This window comes from Spea bombifrons, chromosome 2 (assembly GCF_027358695.1).
Source record: "Spea bombifrons isolate aSpeBom1 chromosome 2, aSpeBom1.2.pri, whole genome shotgun sequence".
NCBI classification, from domain to species: Eukaryota; Metazoa; Chordata; class Amphibia; order Anura; family Pelobatidae; genus Spea; species Spea bombifrons.
In genome coordinates, this window is record NC_071088.1 from 59,627,994 (window position 1) to 59,650,250 (window position 22,257).

General features: G+C 41.1%; 1 protein-coding gene across 1 annotated transcript; it reads left to right on the top strand.

Moving 5' to 3' along the window:
* Window positions 1-382: 382 nt before the first annotated feature.
* On the top strand, window positions 383-20,768 carry PIGR (polymeric immunoglobulin receptor). Its single transcript, XM_053455925.1, has 10 exons — window positions 383-492; window positions 979-1,320; window positions 2,197-2,526; window positions 3,867-4,193; window positions 4,364-4,687; window positions 8,127-8,208; window positions 11,381-11,505; window positions 18,919-19,044; window positions 19,633-19,655; window positions 20,691-20,768. Exons 1-10 carry the CDS (start codon window positions 447-449, stop codon window positions 20,766-20,768), a joined length of 1,803 nt encoding a protein of 600 aa, XP_053311900.1. The 5' UTR covers window positions 383-446.
* The last annotated feature ends 1,489 nt before the right edge of the window (window positions 20,769-22,257 follow it).

Here is a 22,257-nt window from a genome sequence, read left to right on the forward strand (position 1 = left end):
ACCTACCTCTAGAAATATTGATAATCCAACATGCTACCTTTGGTAGCCATAAGTGTAGGAGTCTTGTGTCTCATTTCATGAAATAATGTTCTTAACACTCTTACTGGTGCTTCCTTTCTTGCTTTTGCAAATAATGTAAGAAATATAATGAGAGTAAGGGCCAAGTGTAGATTCATTAGAGGGCCCTGAATTAATGACTACTTTGGCAAAGGCACAGTAGCGTGCTATGTTTTGTCATGGAAATATTCTTGGTACCACTCATGTCAATTATGGACCTGTTGTCCCATATTGTGACTTTGCCCACACAAGGAACACAGTTTTCTTTCTGTATTACCAGTACCTTAATGACTATATCTTTTTATTACTACAGGCATAATTATTGGGAAAAAGGAAGAAGAACTGGACTCTGTTTTCTTTTTTTGCTGTGAAACTAAACAACGACCACAATGTTTTTCTTTGTGTTCATTTCCTTGTTAATTCTTCAGAACTCTGGTAAGTCTGCCAAAATAACCAAATGAAAGAAAAGGACACAGCCAAGAAATGTTATCTATGTACTCAACCAGTCTCTAATTACACAAAATGATTTCCGTTAATATTGACATAGGTAAACCTGGGATAAATTATGTTAACCAACAATTTCCGCAGTTCTAGAACAGTTTTAAAATGTAGTGGCACTCCTTGGCAAGTTTGGGACTCTAATCTACCCCTTCAGTGCCATATATGCTACCATGCAAGGAGACCTAGGGATTACAGTATTAGGGTTAATTCAATAAATATTTGACATAAATGCTGTCTACATTTACAAGAAAAATAAAACTAGGCGAAAATGCTTAGGTTGGATTAAAGTGTTGATCTCTAATTATGTAACAATTAACAAGAGTCTATTAAACTAATGGAATATGTTTTGGAGTTTAATTATAAATGAATACAAATATATGTCTGATGTGTCTGGATTTCCTATGTTTATTTTTTATCCAGAGTCTCAGCAACTAGTTGGGCCAAAAGAGGTGACAGGATTAGTGGACGGATCAGTGACTATCAAATGCTTCTATTCTACTTTGACAAAAGCCAATAAGTATGAACGAAAGTTCTTTTGTCGGGAAGGAGGACGTCGTAGAAGCTGTGACACCATTGTATCCACCAACAATTACGTGGCAGAAGACTTCAAAGGCCGTGCAACAATAATTGACAATAACAATGAGGGTTCCATCACGGTGGAGATTTCTGGGCTGCAACTAAGCAATATAGGCACCTATCGATGTGGCATTGGCAGCGTTACCAACGGCCTTACTGCAGTGATCAGCTTGGCTGTAACTCAAGGCATGTCTTGAAGAAATTACAGTTATAACAGATAGACAGGTTTTATTAAAAGCACTAGATTTGCATACACATAACTGCAGTAGAGTTAAGTTAAAAAAGCAAGTTAAAAAATTCAAGCAACATTAACACACCAGTGTGACATGTGTGGAGGATGCAAGGTGACGTAGGTGTCACCAACCCCCCTCCCAATAAATAAAACAGAAATGCGTACATTTAAAAACAGGAAATTATTTTTTAAAATGTGATAGAGGTCCTCTAGCCAACTATGTTAACAAGGAAAGGCTGATGGTCATTCCCCTTCTTTCGCCACTCTGGGTGGAGGCAAATAAACCAAATGTGGGGTATAGAGCCCAACAACGCCTCCTCTCAACTCATTACCCATGGGATGGGAATGTTAAAATATGATAATTAAAACTACAGGAGACCCAAAGTTCATTGCATGCCACATGGGATTGGGTGATAAACCCTACCCCCATCCGAATACGCAGAAAAGTCACATGAATGCTTTTCAGAGGCAAAAACATTACATATAATAAGAAAAAATGCTACCTACCCCCATTGTTAATGCCCCAGTTAGGGGTTTTAGAGTAGCTGAGGGTTTTTTTATTAACAAATTGTGATTTATCTTGCATGCCCTAGCCTTAAACTTGAATTTTGAGTTGTATATCAGTATATCAGTATGCACGAACCTGCAAGCTAACTTTTAAAGCCCCTTTAAAGATGGATTTTCAATTCTTAATAACATTCTGCAATGTATTACTGTATTGCACCACTGCTCGTGATAGCACATACTACACAACCATAATTTGATTTTTTTTTAAATGCTTTTGTGCCAGGGCAGAGATTCATTTATAAAGATATTTTCTTTTCATGCAGATTCAACCATTCCAGCAGGGGCACAACTTGTTTATGGTCAGTTGAGGAGCACAGTGACATTTTTGTGTGACATCGGTGACCAATATGCATCCCTTAGGAAGTACCTGTGTAGGATTGGCAAAAGTGGCTGTACAAACATTGTTGATAGTACAGGGAACATGGCAGCCGAATACCAAGGAAGAATCATGTTGAGCAGTGGAAGGGAGGCAGGGAGTTTCACTGTCAAACTTATTCAGTTAAGAAAGGAAGACTCTGGACTCTATTCATGCGGATTTGGAAACTATGGAGGAGGTGGAGACTCAACTGTTTTTGATCTAAGGATTAACGAAGGTGAGAATCTACAGGAAGTCTATACAAGTATTTACTTTTATGAAATGTATTAAAATATATGCGCATAAAAATCCAGGTTCTCAACCGAAATGTTACCGAGCAAGCACTGGCACAAGTACAACCTTGTCTGGAAACATAGTTTCTTTGAGCATAATGGGGCCTGGGTAAGGATCCCACATGCTCCCCCAGCTCAGCTGTACCTAAATGGAGGTGGAGGTCAGTGAAGCTACTAGCACAGAACTCGCCATCAACGCTTCCTCTGCAGTCTGTGTGTGACCTGCTGTTGGCTGCTGTGTTATGTTATATCCTGGTGTTCTCCAACAACAGGAGTGCACAGGATGCGAGGGAGAAAGTGTTAGGAGAGATCTGTGGATTCTGTGCCTGCTGGACTGTGACTGGACTGTGGTGGCTGTTAAGATGGCCTAAGGGGCAGCTGCGTGGGCCTATAAAAAGCCAATGCCCAGGCAGCTACCTCTTTTGCTCTGCATTACATTTTTGGATTTTTGCACCAAAGGCAATGAGATGTATTTTCTAAACCAGCTGGCTTTATATATATATATATATATAACTGTTAGATTGGAGACTAGAACTGAGGAACTCTCTCCACATTAGCTGTACATTATGCAGCTCCAACTCTGCCATTCCTACAGAAAAAACTAATCGAGGTGGGCTATTCATAATGCACTGTGAATTCACTAAGATGAACTTTCACAAATAGGCATAATTTCAGTGTTTGTTTAAATAACTGATGTAACTCAAAAAATGCAATTTTTATAAATATGTGACATTTCACTTGTTATCCTACTGTTATACTGAGCAAGCTAATATACAGTAATTGATATGCAGGGCCATGGACAACACAGTTGATGCACCCACTATGCAGAGACGGTAGCGTAGAACAGCGCGAAGGGCTAAGCAGTAAGTTCAAGGCAGATAGGCAGTACAGCCGCGGAGAAACGTAATCAGGTAATTCCAAGGTGGGGGCAGGCAGCACAGGATCAAAGTCGGGAAACAAAGCCAAGGTCTGGTACACGTATAAGTCAATCAGAAGCAGGAACGAACAATTAACGAGAATCCAGAGCAACATGCAAATGACTCTTTGAACGGCGAGGGACCACGGCGGACACGGTAGGTATCACAGTAATGGGTTTTCAGAGCAAAAATAGTTTTGTGGCCAAAAGTAACTTGAGCCTGTTTATGACGGCAACTCACAAATTAAATATTCTTTCAGGAACCTACAATGGTATTACATAATGCATTGAATGGGAAGATATGTTTACCTTAATTAGTAAGTAAAAAAAATTGTATGTTTTCATTTTTTTTTTACATTTTTACTCTAGAAACTGATATTCTACAGGGATCCAGAGTACTGACTACTAGTTTGGGAGGATCAATATCTGCTCAGTGTAACTACAATCCAAAAAAAAATTATACCATCAAGTTCTGGTGCAAGTGGGGAGACACCAGCTGTGACCCAATCATAAAGACAGATGGGTTTGTCCAGGACACATTTGAAGGAAGAATAGTAATTCATGATGACCCAGCAAATGGAACTATGCAGGTTCTAATGAATCAGTTGACAAAGGAAGATGCTGGATGGTACTGGTGTGTGTTGACGGATGGTGGAAATGACCAGACATCTACTGTGCAGGTTGAAATTGTAGAAGGTGCGAGCCATTTGTTTTATACTGTTCAGTGATGAAACCTATGGAACCATCTTTTTTGTATGTACATACATTCATTTAAACTTGCTTGCACCTTAAGATGTTCTTCAAAGCAAATCTTGGTTTTTCTAATGCTTGTTTGTTTCTTTGTTGTTGTTTTTTTTACAAAACAGGGAATTCTGATAGATTGGCAGGAAATAAAACATTCTTTGTACCAGCTGGAAAACAAGCCCGGATCCCCTGCTCTTATCCATGCAAGTACACCTCCTACCAGAAGTACTGGTGCAAGTGGAGCAATTTTGGCTGTGACCCATTGACCTCTGAGGATGAGGAACAGAGCGGTTTGAGTGTGACCTGCGATACTCAGGAGTTGGTACTAAACATAATTGCCGTAACCAAGAAGGATGAAGGGTGGTACTGGTGTGGAGTAAGAAAATTAGGGAGGTTTGGTGAGAGCCTGCCAGTTCGCCTGATCGTTGGGGAAGCAGAGGAAAAAGGTAAGTGTATGTAGGAGAACTAAGAACAATGCTTTACCTGAACGGGTCATATTATTACCGTGATTATAAGACGACCCCCCAAAATCTAAATATTAATTTAGGAAAAAAACAAAAAGCCTGAATATAAGACTACCCTATAGGAAAAAAAGTTTTGCTAGTAAATATTAATTCATGTAAACAATTTTTTCATATTTAACAAAAGCTATGATTGAGAAAAATATATATTTTTTTATTTCCTTTTATTTGCCAACCTGCCCCCCCAGTTATGCACATCTGCCCCAGGGTTGCCACTCTGCCCCCAGAAATGCCTTATACCCTATATTTGCCAGTCTGCCCCATGATGTGCCTTTTAACCCCCTATATGCCACTCTGCCTCCAGAAATGTCTTATACCCTCCTATATGCCACTCTGCCCCATGATATGCCTTTTAACCCCCTATATGCCAGAGTGGCATATAGAGGGTTCAAATGCATATCATGGGGCAGAGTGGCATATAGGGGGTTAAAAGGCATTTCTGGAGGTATATATATATATATCTGCTAACAGCAATCACACTCCTATCAAGCCAAGGCAGCCATTACATGCTGGAACCTGGGGATGATAGGAGTGTGAGTACAGCCTCCCTATGCCATGCTACCACCACCACCCCCCTTACACATCCATGCTATCACACACTCATTCACAAACATTTAAATACTCATTGATTCCATTTATCACACATACTTGCTCAAAAACCCTCCCCCACCCCCTTACCTGAACTGCAGATCTCTCACTCTAAGACTTCTGCAGGGGCCCGGCTGTGCGAGCAAATTCTCTGGCCCCGCCCCCAGAGGAAGGAGGGGGGAGGCAGAGTTATGTGACACTCTTCTAGCTTCCTGTTCTCCTCCCGCTGGTAGAAGAGAAGCTGCTCTCGACCAAAGCACCGGTAAGCAGCCTGGCCCCAGCGAAGGTCTGATTAGAAGACGACCTCGATTATAAGACGAGGAGTATTTTTCAGAGCATTTGCTCTGAAAAAAAACCTTGTCTTATAATCGAGCAAATACGGTATATCTTGATAGCAAGCATGAAAAACAATATGTATTTACTTAATTCTTTAATCTATATCAAACTATCTATCTAGCAATATATTTGGCAAATTTGTACATCATTTTCGAATTAAGAGAATGAAGTTGAATTTTAAAGCATTTTATATTATGTTTAATACCTATACGAAGAAACACGTTGTATATAGGTGTTAGAATTAGGATCATGGATATTCTGGAAGATAACAGTTCTACTTATTTATAATGAGATGAATGCCTTTGAAGTAATACAGTATAGAAAAAGTCAAGCATTTTTGATTACTTAATCTACTATTATTATTATTAATTTATATATTTTTTTTATATTGATTACTATAATTGTACTATTGAAGTACATTAGTTGAAATAGCTATGCTATAATAGATTTTTGATCGCTTATGTTCTAAGCTACTTTTACACATTAGGACTGATGGATTTTACTTTTTTAGCACACTTTCTATCTTGTTTTCAATCAAAGTTTCCTCTCCTCATTAGTAAATGGCCCTATCGCATTCCTCTAAATCCAATCCAGTTAACCACTACCGTTTGGATTAAAATTTAGATGGCCTCACGCTAGGGGCAAACTTTAGCCCACCTTACTGCCCAGTAAACATTAAAATGCATAATAATTAAGATTGCGCCATGCCAACCTAAAATGACAAGATCTTGATAACATTGACCCATCCCACGCCATTAGGCCAAAAACCTGCACACCACTTGCCATTAAAGAAAGCACAGAAGCCCACTAAACCCGCTGCATCAGTGCACAGGTTTATATCAGGGCCAAGGGAACCTGGCACACCCCAAGTGTGCCCACAGCAACCACAAATCTTACAATTTTTTCCCGATACGTTTTATGTTCCAAGCATTTTAGGGAATGTATGCTAACCTGGAATAAGAAAGAAAACACAAAAAATAATCTCACATGCTTAAACTCTGTCATGCACTTTTTCACTCTCTACTTTTGGCGTCTTCTCTCTCTCCTCTTTGCTGGATGTCTGAACTACATATGTTACATTGATGGAAGGATGAATCAATAAATAATGTTCTGCAGATGATTTCTCTCCATGTGCTTCCTTCCGTGACCAAATGGCAACGAATAAGGTTGAAAAATATTAAAGATACAATTTCCAAAAATGTGATCTATTAAGGATCACTTGTAAGGTTTAGGCCAATGCCAATGAACTGGGCAGCGTAAAAATTAGACACTCCCCTTAATGATCATCTCTAATAAATAACTGCATCAACTGAGTGAGGGTAAGTCAACAAAAGAAATTTCAGGGATATACCTTGGCGATGCCACCTGCTCCTCACCTGCAGGGCCACATCAGAAGTTTTGGGGGCCCCGTACAGAACAAATGGTCTAACAAATGGATGACCCACCCTCCACACCATGGGCGGATCCAGATCTATCCAGAGGATAGATGGGGGCTAGCTCAGGGAGTAGGGATAAAGAGGCAAGTCCTGGGATCTCCCTAACTTCCAGGAGGAGGCGATTAACGAGAGATGCATCAAGCACAGGCTGAAGCTTCATGTAATAAATGAGCTGGGTATGTACGTTAGTGTTCATGTATATGTGTTTCTTGCTATGTTAGTATGTCTCCCTGGGGATGCATGTTAGTGTGTGCCTGGGTAAGCATGTTTGTATGTGCATGGGTATGCATGTTTGTGTGTGTACCTGGGTATGCGCATGTTAATGCCTGCCTGAGTATGCATGTGAGTGTGTGTCTGCATGTGAGTATGTGTCTGCCTGGGGATGCAAGTTAGTGTGTGCCTGGGTATTCATGTTTGTGTGTGGATGGGTATGCATGTTTGTGCGTGTATCTAGGTATGCATGTTAGTGACTGCCTGAGTATGTATGTGAGTGTATGTCTGCCTGGGTATTTTGGTGTGTATCTGGATATGTATATTCGTGTCTGTTTGGGTATGTATGCTTGTGTATGCATGTTATTGTCTGCCTGCCTAGGGTAAGCATGTTAGTGTGCCCCCTCAAACCTATGCTAATTCATGTTGAAGTGCAACAAAAGCTTTTTTTTTTCAATGGAGGGAGATTTTTCTTTTCTTATTGTAGTATTATATCTTATTTTTATTATAGTAGTAATCCAGTTCATATGGAATAAAACCTTGCTTTTCATTCCTTTCTTGAGAATTATTCACAAATTTACCAATTACACTTTAATTACTGACTGAATCTGTCTTGGAGTTGTTTTTAGAGCACTAAATAAATGCAAAGAGTTTTCAAAACCTAATTATAAAAATGTAAAAGACTTGGAAAACATGCTTAATACTAGGAATATCCTGATAATACGTATACTCTGCTTTCGCACACATATGTTACACGCACATTCTGTATTTTTTAAACCATTTTATCCCTCTAGAAATCAACACAGCTGTCCGTGATGAGAACATTATTCCAAATGGCCAGTCAAGAGACGCTAAACGAGGCATAGTTTCTTCCAGGTATCACAATTGCTTACCTTATATATATATATATATATATATATATATGTTCTACTATGGGTATCTATGTCTTTTAATTTGTATCAGTGAATATACAGTTCATACACGTATGTTGCTCAGGACAGATGTAGCTTCGACTCACGGGCCAGGCTCAGCTCAGTTGCTCAATTAAATAAAACACCAACACACAAGATGGGTTTGAAAAGGCCACAGCCGTTTTATTTAACAGTCATTGTCCTGTAAAACCTGAAATAATAAACATAGATGCGTTAACAGAGACAATGACGTAACCAAAACCAACCTAGCTTGCCAAGTTATCCAGGTACCTTACCACACACCAATTTTGGGAGGGGACATACCAGGATGCCCCAACCCGGACCTGAGGTTCCGAGCACCACTCCTTGCAAGGAACCTCCCACCGGTTATGACCACCAATGATCATACCACCACATTAACCCCTTGGATACCTGGCAAGCTACCGCCCACGACTGTGACTAATGCAGCAACACCACTCCACAAACTCAACCACATAAGGGGAGGGAGGGTGGGCCAAACAACACCAGGTAAGGTTAAACAAAATGGATCCTTACCCCTGTGATCACCAAACTTAAATATCCTCCTACCAAAACTCCTCCCCTAAAATCCACAATTCCTGCCTTAGCCTAGCCCTGCTCAGCACTCTGGCCCACGTGGGCTTCAGGAATCATTCACAGATGAAAGCAGTTATTACATTGCAGAAATGTAAGAATGCATGGTATAAGCGTAAGGTAATGTTAAACACATTACCTGCTGCCTGCCTGAACATGGTAGTCTCAGCACCAGCCAGCTCCAGCTCTGGCCCAGCAAGAGTTCTATGGGAGTCTAATAAGACCTCCATGAGCATGCACAGAAAGTGCTCTCGTAGACTTAAATGGGGGTGCTTTACTGCCACTAACTGGCTGTTTTCAGCAAACAATCAGGGGCTCCAAAACGTGACTTCTTAAAGGTAAGTCAATTTTCTTAACAGGTTGAAGAATGCATATCAAAATATTTACCAAGTACCTTAACCACGACATAACGGGTATTAAAATCAACAATGAAGAATTTAAAATCTCATTATATGCAGATGACGTGGTCATCTCATTATGTAATCCATTAACTTCAATAAAATATTTCATACAAGAAGTCGAAAAATACAGTTTAGTTTCGAACTATAAACTCAACTTAAACAAAACTATAGCCCAAGCCAAAAATATTAATCGCCAAGATATGGAGGCTTTATCTGAACGCTATGATTTAAACATAAATGCAAATGAACTAGAACATCTTGGAATTATTATCCCTATAAAAACCGAAAATATTGTTGAAAAAAATTTCCTTCATTTATTGAGATCAACAAGTGAATCTATCAGAGAATGGCTTAGAGTAGAACTATCGTGGTGGGGTCGAATAAATGCCCTTAAGTCCTATTTAATGCCAAAATGGAATTATCTATTTAGAATGCTTCCATTAAAATTTCCACAGAGTTGGCTTGATATCATAAATTCTAGCTTTACTAATTTTGTTTGGAAAGGGAAGAAACCCAGAATTAACAGCAAGCTGATGGGAACTCGATTTAGAGATGGAGGAATGGGTTTCCCTCAAATAAAACAATCATATGAGGCTAGTATTATATATCATATTGCCAAAAGCTGTCAGGATATATCTAAACGAGAGACCTGGTATATGATAGAACAAAATCTATGTGAAGCTAGTAGTTTAAATAAACTCATTTGGCCCCTAAAAGATAGAGACGTAATAATATACATTAAGGGGAAAAATAAAGTATTAGAAAACATACTATCTGAATGGTTTCATTTTAAAAAAGACTAGGCATTAAGGATAAATTAATAGACTACCTAAACTTTACTATAATAGAAGAAATTATTGCTGATATTTCCCTTGGATCTTGGACACAGGTTGGAGTTAATTCACTGGCTGACATTATGTCAAAGGGAAAGATGATCTCTTTCCAAATGTTAGTAAGCAAATTTAAGTCTCTTAATGTAACTATCTTTAATTATTTGCGGATAAAGAACTGCATAAATAAACAAGTTGTCGGCACTCACAATATTATATTTCAGAGATTAGCCCAACTTTTCAGCCCTAATTACCAAGAAAAACTATTCTCCAAATGTTTAGAGCTGGTGAGGATAATAGAAGGAAATAAAATAATTATTCCTACAATAGCACGATGGGAAAAAGATTTAAATATTAAAATTCCAATAACCGATTGGCTAACCGCGATTAGGAGGTTACCCTCTAGGATACATGATCTTTCTCTTCTTGAGACCCAAATGAAAGTTATGTACAAGTGGTATCTTGTACCAACCCGTGTAGCACATATGTCTCCGCTTAGTTCTAATATATGTTGGCGATGTAATCATTCAACAGGAACATATCTACATATATGGTAGTCATGCCCCATAGTTAGTAGATTCTGGAAAGAGATTTTGCATTTTTTTTAAAAAATAGATAACATTGTTATCCCAGAATCTCCAGCCTCTTTCCTACATTTAGGCTGGCCCTCTCTAAATCAGAGAGAACCTAACTATCCATATTTGTCTAGCAGCTAAAAGACTCATAGCTAAGCAATGGAAACAAAATTGCTGTTCTACTCTGTTGCAGTTTGAGTCCCAATTAAAATTCCAAATTACTATGGAAAAGGAGGTTTATCGGATACTATACCCCTCCTTCAAACGAATTGAAGTGTGGGAATCATGTCTCCACAAATTAAAAAAAATAATAACAACATGAATTCCGATTATAATAATACTCACTTCTTGAATCACCTCTCTCTTCAGCTCCATTCCCGAAACCTATTTTACTTTATTCAGTTTTGTTTTTGTTTCATGTATAGTCTGCATTTGTCTGTATGGTACATGTAATTTTCTAATTTTTTTACTCTTTTACAAAAGAAATAAATATAAATAAATAAAAAAAATATGCATTCTTCATTAGCGAGGCTTAAATTGCAGGTTGTTTTTTTTTTTAATTCATTGTTTGATGATTACTGTGATGTTAATTAAACATTTGAAAGCAAAGAGGAAACATTGTATTTTCAAATACTTTGTGGTATGATGTTTCTTTGCAAGCTGTGTTCCTGTACACACATATTTATATGTAACATATACATATATGAATCTGTTCCCAGTTCCGAGGACTTGGAGAAGACCAATTCCAGCTCAGTTCTTGCTGTCAGTTTATCCATATGTGTTGCTGTTCTGGTGGCTTTAGCTATATTCATTATTGTTAGACTAAGAAAGAGGAAACATACAGGCAAGTACAAAGTTTTGTGTATTTTTATGTCTTGTAAATGGTCGATATGAAAGCAAGATATTCTGTTGTATTTTAGGGTAAATCAGACTTTATTGATGTTTTCTGTTTTGTAAAGTAGGGGGGGGGATACAGAAAAAAGAAAGGAGGGGGGGACAAAACCATTACAATAATGCAGAAACAGAGAATCATATGGCAGCGTCTTTTACAAAAAAAATATATTGTGCGGCGGGAGCACAGCCCGACAAGGGCCCAGCGCGACCACACAGGACCTGGGGTGAGGAGCCCACCGGGGCACCGGAAACGCAGGCTGCAGTAAGGAGGCAAGGGCAAAAGGGGGGAAGGAGGGGCGACACAGGCGGACAGGGTGGGGGAGACCAAGTGAAGAGAAGAAAAAAAAAAAAAAAAGGGGGGTATACAAACGTGGGAAAACGAACGCATACAAAGACAAGGAGACAAGACAAAAAATCACTCAAGCAGTGGGCGGATAAGAGGGTCATGCACATAGGAGAGCCAATAGAACCACGTGGATAAGTACCGTTAAGTATTCGTCCGTTACGAATAAGTATTCGTCCAGCACACGAATCTGTTCAACTCTAAGGATCCATTCCTTAAGAGTGGGGGGGGCGGGGTCACCCCAATGTAGGGGGATCAGAGCTTTGGCCGCCACCAGGAGATGGCGGAGCACCGTTTTCCGAAACCACTTGATGGAGTGGGATGTGTGGTGGAGTAGGAAGAATTCCGGGGTGAAGGGGAGGATCTCATCAGTAAAATGGTGCAATTGGGAATGTATAGCTTGAATATATAGAATGTATAGGCGATGGAAGGGCAGTGCCACCACAAGTGGAGCAGAGAACCCGGGGTGGCCCCACATCGCCAGCATCTGTTAGGCACATCAGCCCGATACACAGAGATGACTACGGGGGGGGGGGCGTTACCAGTGAGCCAAAAGTTTATAGGACATCTCCTGATCCCTAGCACTCCGAGAGCAGTGGCGATTGAAGAGACAGATCTTGTCCCATTGCTCCTGCGTGAACGTGACCTGCAGCTCGGACTCCCAACTCCCCATAAATCCCAGGGGCGAAGGGTTGAGGGCCTCAATGAGAAGTCCGTAAAGACGGGAGATGCCATGAGTCGGTAGGGAGGGCGCGTCGCAAAGGCACTCAAACGCCGTAAGGTCGCGGGACAGGTTGTGTTTCTGGGGCAGAGATCGGTAAAAGCTGCGCAACTGGCCATATTGGAAGGTATCCAAGAGGGTGGGGGGAGAGTTAGGCGAAAGTTGGGCCAAGGAACGGAGACCCGCTGAGGAGACATATGAGCGGATAGACGCAGTCCGGACCGCGGGAGAGTTAGAGAAAGGGGCAGCTCTCAGACCAGGGGGAAAATCCGGATTGTCCCCAACTGAGGTTAAGGGGGAAGGTATAGTGGACAACCGGTTCTTCCGCACAACTGACAGCCAGGTGTCAAGAGTCGGACGAATGAAAGGATGTGGAACAGCCAAGCTCCTAGCTGTCGGGATCGACAACCAGGGCAGGACCCCCATAGGGAAACCCAACAGCGCAGACTCAACTCCCACCCACAGTTTATGCCGAGGTCGGTGAGCCCATTCCAGGACTCGGAGGAGATGGCATGCCCTATAATAAGAGCGGGGGCAAGGCAGCGCCAGACCGCCCTTGGCCTTGGGGAGAATCAACGTCGCAAAGCGGATGCGTGATGCTCGGGAGCCCCATACGAATCGTGAAAGGATAGTCTGCAGAGATGAGAAGAAAGAGGGAGGAATGGATATGGGGAGGGTCTGAAAGAGGTAGAGGACACGAGGCATGATTAATGGCATTAATCCTGCCCACCCAGGAAATCATTAAATTCCGCCACGACAATAGGTCTGCCCGCGAGAAATTAAAATGGAATAGCTGTGAAAAATCGGGAGAGAGCCAGATCCCCAAATACTTAAGTCCAGGGCAGCACCAGGTAAAGGAAAAGGAAGACTTGAGAGAGTTAGCCTCACTACCAGGTAAAGTCACATTGAGAATTTCTGACTTGGAGGTGTTAATTTTGAAGTTTGTGAGGGCGCCATAGAGTGAGAATTCCCTGAGGATGTTTGGGAGAGACACCCTGGGGCGAGTGACAGCTAACAAGAGGTCGTCTGCGTAGCCTAAAACCTTATGCTGAGTATCACCAACCTGGAGACCACTGATGTCCGGGTTCATCCGTACGGCCTGAGTCCGTCGGGACCGGTGCACTTTCCAGGTGGGGAGGACTTGAGGGCTTGCATAAATTCCAGCAAGGTAAGCGGAGAATCAAGGGAGGCCGCGTCATCTGTAGTGATTTTCCTGCGAATGGTCCTCTCCAAGTAAGACCGGATCTCCCCAATCTCACTAGGAGGCGCCGGACAGGGATCGCCGGATCTGAGGTTATAAAGCTGTTCGTAGTAATTCTTAAAACAGGCAGAGACGTCTGAGGGGAGGGACCGGGCCTGCCCAGCAGGGGAGCGAACCCTAGAGATAAATGCAGGCTTCCGAGTAGCGCGGAGAGCTCTAGCCAAGTATTTGCCCATCTTCTCGCCATGTTCATAAAACAATGCCCTCGTGCGCTGGAAGGACCTGTGCATTTTTCGGTTGAGAATAGAAGCGAGGTCACCTCTCAGAGTCAGTAAGAGCTGCAGGTCACTTCCCGACATGGAGGCCCTATGAGCCTGTTCAGCCCTAGCTATTTGGGAATAAAGCTCCTCAACCCTCTCCATCTCCTGACGCTTTCGGCGTGAACAGACACTAATAAAGTGACCCCTGAGCACACATTTATGAGCCTCCCATACAGTTAGCCCGGGGGTCTCTGAAAGGGAATTTTCATCAAAATAACATTTAAGAAGCTCAGAGGCTTCCGCCTTGATCTCGGGCTCGGACAGGATCGATTCATTAAGACGCCAGGAGCGTTCAGAGGGCCAAGCGAGAGGGGAGGCTAGAGACATAGAAATCGGAGCATGATCCGACCAGGTGGTAACCCCAATAGAAGAGCTGCACAAAAGGGAGGCGTGGCGGCAGGGGAGGAAAAAATAATCAATACGGGAGTAGGAGTTATGCAGCGTAAAATAGAAGGTAAAGTCTTTATCAGCGGGATGTAAGGCCCTCCAGCAGTCAATCAGTTTGTGATCAGATAGGAGGCAAGAGGTCTTTCCCAGCTGTTGTATTTTAGACTTACCACAAATCATACAAAGTACGCATATTTCTATTGATCTCTTTGGACAACATGCCCCCCCAACTTCAACATACAACATATGTAAACACACTTACACAAATTAAACATGCACTCCATCTCACCCCACTTACACATGCATGCTCACACACGTACACATCCATGCTCTCACATAAACGCACGTACACATCTATGCTCACGCACGTACACATCTATGCTCACGCACGTACACATCCATGCTCACGCAGGTACTTATTCTTGCTCATGCACGTACACATCCATGCTCATGCACTGTGAGGCTTATCATATCTCAGCCCTTACTGGATGTTGGAGTCCAGAGCGCAGGAGAGAAGAACGCACAGTGATGGAAACACTTCACAGATGAGACAAAAGGTGCATGTTTGAATGTATGTATTTAAACAAAACAGATAAATAGCAGAGTAGGAAGCAGAATGCTGGGGAGTATAAGGTTAGAACAGTCCAGGTAACAATACAAAAGGGTTTGGGTTTGGTAGCAAACAAGAGGTAAATCCAAGAAGTAGCCCAGGTCAAACAGGTAACAGGCAGGTAAATCCAAGAGTCAAATCCAGAGTCAGGTATGAAAGAAACAAAGTAACATAATGAACTCACTGCGTTTCTGAGAGGCAGGGAGATAAAGCCTGTTGATTAGGTCAGGTGTGTTAATAATATAGGCTTCAGGTGAGGGAGGCAGGGTTTATTCATACCAGTTAACCAAACAGCAAGCTGTGAAGAGTTCAACTTCATTCAGACCTCTTAAAGGGGTGGCCACGCCTGGCAGTTTGCAGGGCTGGGGCCGAATCCTGACAGTACCCCCTCCTCAAATCGCCCTCTGGGCGTGTACAGAGTGACCTCTTGTAATATAATCCTCCAGGTCAGATTCACTACCAGTTAGGGAGTCATCATAGGAATCCATTGCACCAGCCTTTATGCCCCACAGAGTGATGTGAAGAGGCGACAGGGCGGACAAACATAGTCCCAATACGAAGAACTTGAGGCTGAGGTGGACGTGTAGAGCAGTGCCCCTTCTTACCACAATAAACACATAAGCCATTATTCCGCCTTCTAGTCTTTTCTTTAAGGGACAGTGTAGTTCGGAGTACCCCGATTTGCATGGGCTCCTCAGGATCCAAGGTAGGTACATCAGTCATACCAAGAGTGTCAAGGCAATGGGCAGGTGTGCCTATAGGGTCCACTGGGATGATACACAATTACACATCCATGCTCACATACACAGATACATATCCATGTTCACACACAAATACACATCCATGCTCACACACACAAGCACACATCCATGGTCTCACACACACAAGTACACACACATATATCCCACCTCCCGCCCACCCCTGCTTACCTCTCACTGCTCCTGCAGCTTTCTCTCTGGCTTGGTTTCATTGTCACGCCTGTCTCCCCGTGCCAGTTCAAAATAGTTTAGAAAGGGTCCTTCTGACCTGGATCGGTGCAGTCCAGGACGGAAGGGCCTTTTCTAAAACTATTTTCTAAACAGGAAAAAGGGGTCGCAGAGGTTGCAGCAGTCACAGCTGCGACAGATTGAGCCACAGCAGCAGCAGAGGAAGGGTAGAACATAAGTAAGGCACGGACACACAGACACATCCAACCATATGGTACAAGTGTGAATTCCTCCCTTCAATATTAGAAAAAATAACAATAACAATCCTCTAAATTGTAAGCTTGTTTGAGCAGGGCCATCCTCACCTGTTGTTTCTATCATTTAAAGTGTTATGTTCTATACAACTTGTTATGTTCTGTTTACCCATTGTACAGTACTATGGAATATGATGACATATATATAAAACAGTAAATAATAATAATAATAATAGTTCATCCCCCAGAGTAAGGTAGGACATTGAGCCAGTCAAACACTAGATTTGTTCATGAAGTGCAAAATCATTTCAGACCAATTTTTTTTTGTTCTCTTTTTGTCTAATTTGTTTTCAGGCAACATGTTTTGTTTTTTAAAATACAGAAACAAAATTCGGGGGGCCAAAAAGGCATCTCTCTCTGTCCCGCTGTCCTGTCTGCGCCCTTGCCTTGTATCTTCTCCCTCACCTGCTCAATTACCTTCGCTAACTGTTTCTTAAGTCCACTGATTTCTTGGCAGATGCAGAGACCATGCTGACAGTATGTGAGAGAGTGTCCCGCTGCATTAAAAGAAAACCCACTAGTGCAGGGGAGGAATGTGTAGTGCACAAACACCGTGCCTGCAATAGATGCTGCTTTAAATTATAATATAATCCTTGCTTGTAAGTAGCGGTAGATTAATGAACATATTTCCTTACAGACACTGAAAGATTAATTGTCATTTGTGTATTAATTATGCTCCTTCTGAGATTTTTCTATTAGTTAATGTGAAAAAGTTACCTAATGTAAGGAAGACTTACTTTAATAAGATGGTGGTGGATATGTGGAACAACCTCCCACCAGAAGAACCTTAAGGTCCATAGAACCTCTGAGATCTTTATTTTTCTTTTACTGATCTTTACACCTCCCTAATATAGGCATAACTCTAAAGTTGGTGTTTTGGTTGAGATTTTTAAAGCTATTATTAAAAGTTTAATTTTAGAATTATCTGATAACTATAGCCTTTTTGTGCTGTAGGTAACCTTTTGCACCCTGTCCTTGATTGTTTCTTGTGGGGTTTCCAGTTGCTGGTAATGCTCCCAAAAATGCTAATCGTCGATTGTTTAAGCCTGTATGACCCCAGATAAGCAACATTTTGTACTTACTGGTAACCGTCCCAGAAAATGTGTGAGAGGGAGAGATAACTCATCTAGAGCAGGGAAATTAGATGAAGTATTATCAGGGATCGCCCTTGTTTTTCGGAGATTCGTACGAATGTAAAAAATTCCGCTAAATTCGTACAACTCTAAATTCACAAGTCTACCAGACACATCCAGATTGCTCATGATTGTACAGGGCAAAATTTTCCTCAGTATTATAAAACAGAAGGACTGATTCCCCAGATAAACAACAGGGACAAGGCATGGCACAGGGCAAGCTCTACCAGACACAGACATCTTGAGTGTACAGTATTGTAAACAACTAAATTTCCCCTAAAATGTAAAATATTAAAATAGATGAATCCCTCAGAGTATGAAAGGTGACTGAGCAACAGCAGCAGCAGAGGCATGACCGTGCACAATTTATTGAGTTCACAGGAGACCGTAATTTAGTTGGGATGTGTGTGGCCACAGCGCTTTATTAGATCTTTTCTTATACATTGTGACAAAACGGCATTTAGATTGCTATTACTTATCAAACACTGCTTGACGCCATCTGTGTCAAGCAATAACACCTTGTAAACGTCAATAAAGTTGTAAACACCACTTCAAACTTTTGGTCATAAGACCGCTTTAAAATAGTATTAAAACATATGGCAACAAGCCACTGTAACTTAGGCCAGCATTGCTCCCGCCTGTCGTAACCCTGCACTAGCAGGCGGGCCGGTGTAAATCACATTACATTTCCAAATAGACGCTGCCCTAGGGGGAAAAAAACGAATACACCAACAATTTCTGGTAACAAATGTGAACTAAAAACATACTGTGCACACGGTCCAATGCCTAGTTTAACCTCAATTTTGCCTGCTGATTTATTATTATGTGCTGTCTAAAGAAAAACGTTTTTGTTAGTAGTATACGTGTATTACTAAGGCACTACTTAATATAAAACTAAATTCACATTATAAAATTGAAAAACAGCCCAAAAATTACTTTTGCGGCAGTCCCAGTAAATCAAAAAAATTTACTATTGTGATTGTTTTGTGTGCATATACCTAGCGATCATATATATGTACCCTTCTACACAGTCCCTTCCCCTCATCAAAGACAGATTGTAATGGTGCCAAAAAGTGGCAAATGATTGAACAAACCTAAATACAATTTCAAAGATTTTGCCATTTGCTTTCATTTGTTTTGATGGGGGCCCCGTTCATTATTGGAGATCTGTGCAAACGTACAACGTATTAAACTTAACAAGTTGTGTTTTCGCTAAGGTCATCTTAATGATAACAAGTGATCTGACAGTTAATGAGCAAGTAGTACCTCAAAAAAATGGAATCTTATATTTTGTTGATGCTCAAAAGTGCTTTTTGTGTATTCTTTTAGAAATAACACGTACTTGTTATTTTTATGTTTTACGCATTTTTTCATTGCTACAATATAATGAATGCTTTTTGTGCTACAGAACTGGTATCTGTTGGAAGCTATAGGACGGATATAAGCATGACTGACTTTGACAAATGTTCAAACATTGGCAAGGATAATCTAGTAGCCGATGATGCACAGGAGACAGATATCAGTGCCGTCCAGGGTAGGAGATGTGTTCATATATATTTTTAATTAACACATTCCAATGTGCTTGATATACAAAAACATGTTAAGACAATTTTAGACACACATCACAAATCAAAATGCTTAGTTGAGGAGAGCTGTCCATAGTGTAGGATTATATATTATAATATTTGGATTTTATTAAAAATATGGAATTCAAATTATTAATGCAAACAAATTTAAATTTGTTTAAAATGTCACTTTTGAAGATATTTTCTAAAGTAATAGCAAATCTTGAACACATATTTAGCATTTTTTACCTACTTTTAATCATTTTCCTTTTATTTTAGCTAAGTTCTACCATTTCCCAGCTCATGTCTCTCTATATTTTTAAAATTTACATTAAAGTTTTAGATTTAATGTGACAGTGTTCCTTAAAGATCACTTACAAAAATATTATACTTTAAGCTAGAGTATGATGTCCACATAAAGAAAGTATGTTGTCGTAAGCATTAGAGATATCACTGATTTATATCTGTTTTTGATTACTTAAAGTATGCCACTGGTTAATTTTTGCTAATAATTGTTTCTTCTGTATTTTCTCAACTATGGAACTGTTGTGTTTCAGATGGACCAAAGACAAACAAAAGGGTAAGATTATGGTTTGCAGATTTTAAGTGACGAATCAATGAGAAAATAATATAGCAGACTGGAAATTTGATGTCTAGGTTGACTGCCTTCCACAGTACGTGGGTGCACACAGCTGAAGAGTGCCTGTTAGTTGTGTAGATATATACTGTTCATGTGCACAATCAGTGGCGGAACTACCGGGGTCGCAAGGGTCGCGACTGCGACCGGGCCCTGAAGTTCTGCCAGTCAGGGGGGCCCAAGGGTTGCCGAGCGGTTGCTGAAAACGACCGCTCGGCAACTCTTGGGCCCTCCTGACTGACAGAAATCCAGGATGCCTCTGCTCCCCGCTGCTGCTGCTGACGCAGTCACCGCCGCCGCCTGCCTCAGCGCTGCCCAGAGTGCAGTGTTGGGAGCGTGAGGCGTTTGTCTCGGGTGCCGGCGCTTCACGCTGAGGGCCGGCATAGGACGTCATATGCCGGCGGTCAGCAGTGAAGCGCCGGCACCCGAGACAAACGCCTCACACTCCCAACACAGGAGTTGACGGTAAGTGACCTACAAAGGGGGGGTAGGGAGGGAGTGGGTAGATCGTGAGAAGAGGGGGGGAGGGAGAGGGTAGATTGTGAGAAGGGGGTAGGGAGGGAGAGGGTAGATTGTGAGAAGGGGGGGTAGGGAGGGAGAGGGTAGATTGTGAGAAGGGGGTAGGGAGGGAGAGGGTAGATTGTGAGGAAGGGGGGGTAGGGAGGGAGAGGCTAGATTGTGAGAAGGGGGTAGGGAAGGAGAGGGAAGATTGTGAGAAGGGGGGTAGGGAGGGAGAGGGTAGATTGTGAGAAAGGGATAGATGGGTTGGGGGTTGGGGGGGCCCTTAACAGATTCTCGCACCGGGGCCCTGAGGTTCCTTGTTATGCCCCTGTGCACAATGCATAATCTTCTTGTGCAAGACTTAAACTTAAGGAGCCTAATACATACAACAGATGTAATAGGTTATCATTGCTAAACATGAACCATGGATATATATTGTCAAACCTGTTTCATTTAAAATACCCGTTCATTTTGCAGGCATCCTCCAAGGAAGAGCTAAGTTATTCTTCGTTCCTGATTTACCATGATGAGAAACCAAATGATGACACAGAATAATAAGGCTTTTGTTTCTAAACTACAACCCTAAGATATTTTATGTAGTATCCAGACATCACTGATTGTAGCTACCACCAAATTTGCTAGATGTTCCTCTTTAATCAATGCATTATATTAGCCATAAATGTGAAACTGCAATAATTTTTACAGAAGTAAATGTACAAAAAGGTTAAGAGTTTCAAAGCTAAAATTTCTATTTGATTACCCTCAATAGGGTAAGCATGAATTTCATACTAATATATAGCAATTTAAGTAAACTTCAATATTGTATGTGTGGAAGTCATCACAATGGGAGGTGTAAGCATGGACCTTGTCTCAAGTGAACCATAGCATTATACTAAAATGTACACCCCAAATTGATTGGAGCTGCATTTGGAGTACAAAAAATTACCATGCTGAAAAGCAAGAGTTGAATTTATATGTGAAATATCATCAAAAACAAGAGAATGGAAACTGCAAATTATTTAGAAGTTTGAAGCATCTCTAGGAATCTGGAGATGTAAAGAGTGGTAAATCAATTTACATAGAGTATTGTAGCAGGAGTGTTTTTGTAAACCAATTAAATCAAAGTTAGATTTGCTGTGTAATTTCCTTTTAAAATGAAAAATGGATATAGATAGCCAGAATAGCCCAGGGAGGACATGTCACTGCATCTTTTTCTACATTGGATCTATAAAAAGTATCAACGTTGACTAATGTTGCCAACTTCAATTCCAGAAACTGACTTGTAACAGTGGCACTTACCAGACTGTGGTTAAAAATCAGCCTTGTTATGATATGGCCAGTGGCAAATAAATCATAGATATGTTGTCTACTGGCTGGTCGGAACGGCATATGGCCCCATTGCCACCTTGTAACTAACATACACACTTACACAAACTTATACACTCAATTAACACATACATACATACGCACTCATGCCAACACACAGTTACAAGTACACGTCCTACACATTACACACATATTCTCTCAAATACATATTTACACATACAGTGAAGGAAAAAATGATTTGATCCCCTGCTGATCTTGTACGTTTGCCCACTGTCAAAGACATGATCAGTCTATAATTTTAATGGTTTATTTGAACAGTGAGAGACAGAATAACAACAAAAAAATCCAGAATAACGCATTTCAAATAAATTATAAATTGATTTGCATTTTACTCCGTTAAATAAGTATTTGACCCCTTTGCAAAACATGACTTAGTACTTGAAAAAACCCATGTTGGCAATCACAGAGGTCAGATTTTTGTTGTAGTTGGCCACTAGGTTTGCAGGATTTTGTCCCACTCCTCTTTACAGATTTTCTATGGGATTAAGGTCTGGAGACTGGCTATGCCACTCCTTAATGTGCTTTTTCTTGAGCCACTCCTTTGTTGCCTTGGCTGTGTGTGTTTTGGGTCATTGTCATGCTGGAATACCCATTCATGACCCCTTTTCAATGCCATTGTTGAGGGAAGGAGGTTCTCACCCAAGATTTGACCCATCCA

Coding starts and splice junctions, on each gene's coding strand:
- PIGR (XM_053455925.1), top strand. CDS start 447: ATGTTTTTCTTTGTGTTCATTTCCTTGTTAATTCTTCAGAACTCTG. Junction 11,506..18,918: donor AAGAAAGAGGAAACATACAG/GCAAGTACAAAG, acceptor TTTGTGCTACAG/AACTGGTATCTGTTGGAAGC. Junction 19,045..19,632: donor AGATATCAGTGCCGTCCAGG/GTAGGAGATGTG, acceptor GTTGTGTTTCAG/ATGGACCAAAGACAAACAAA.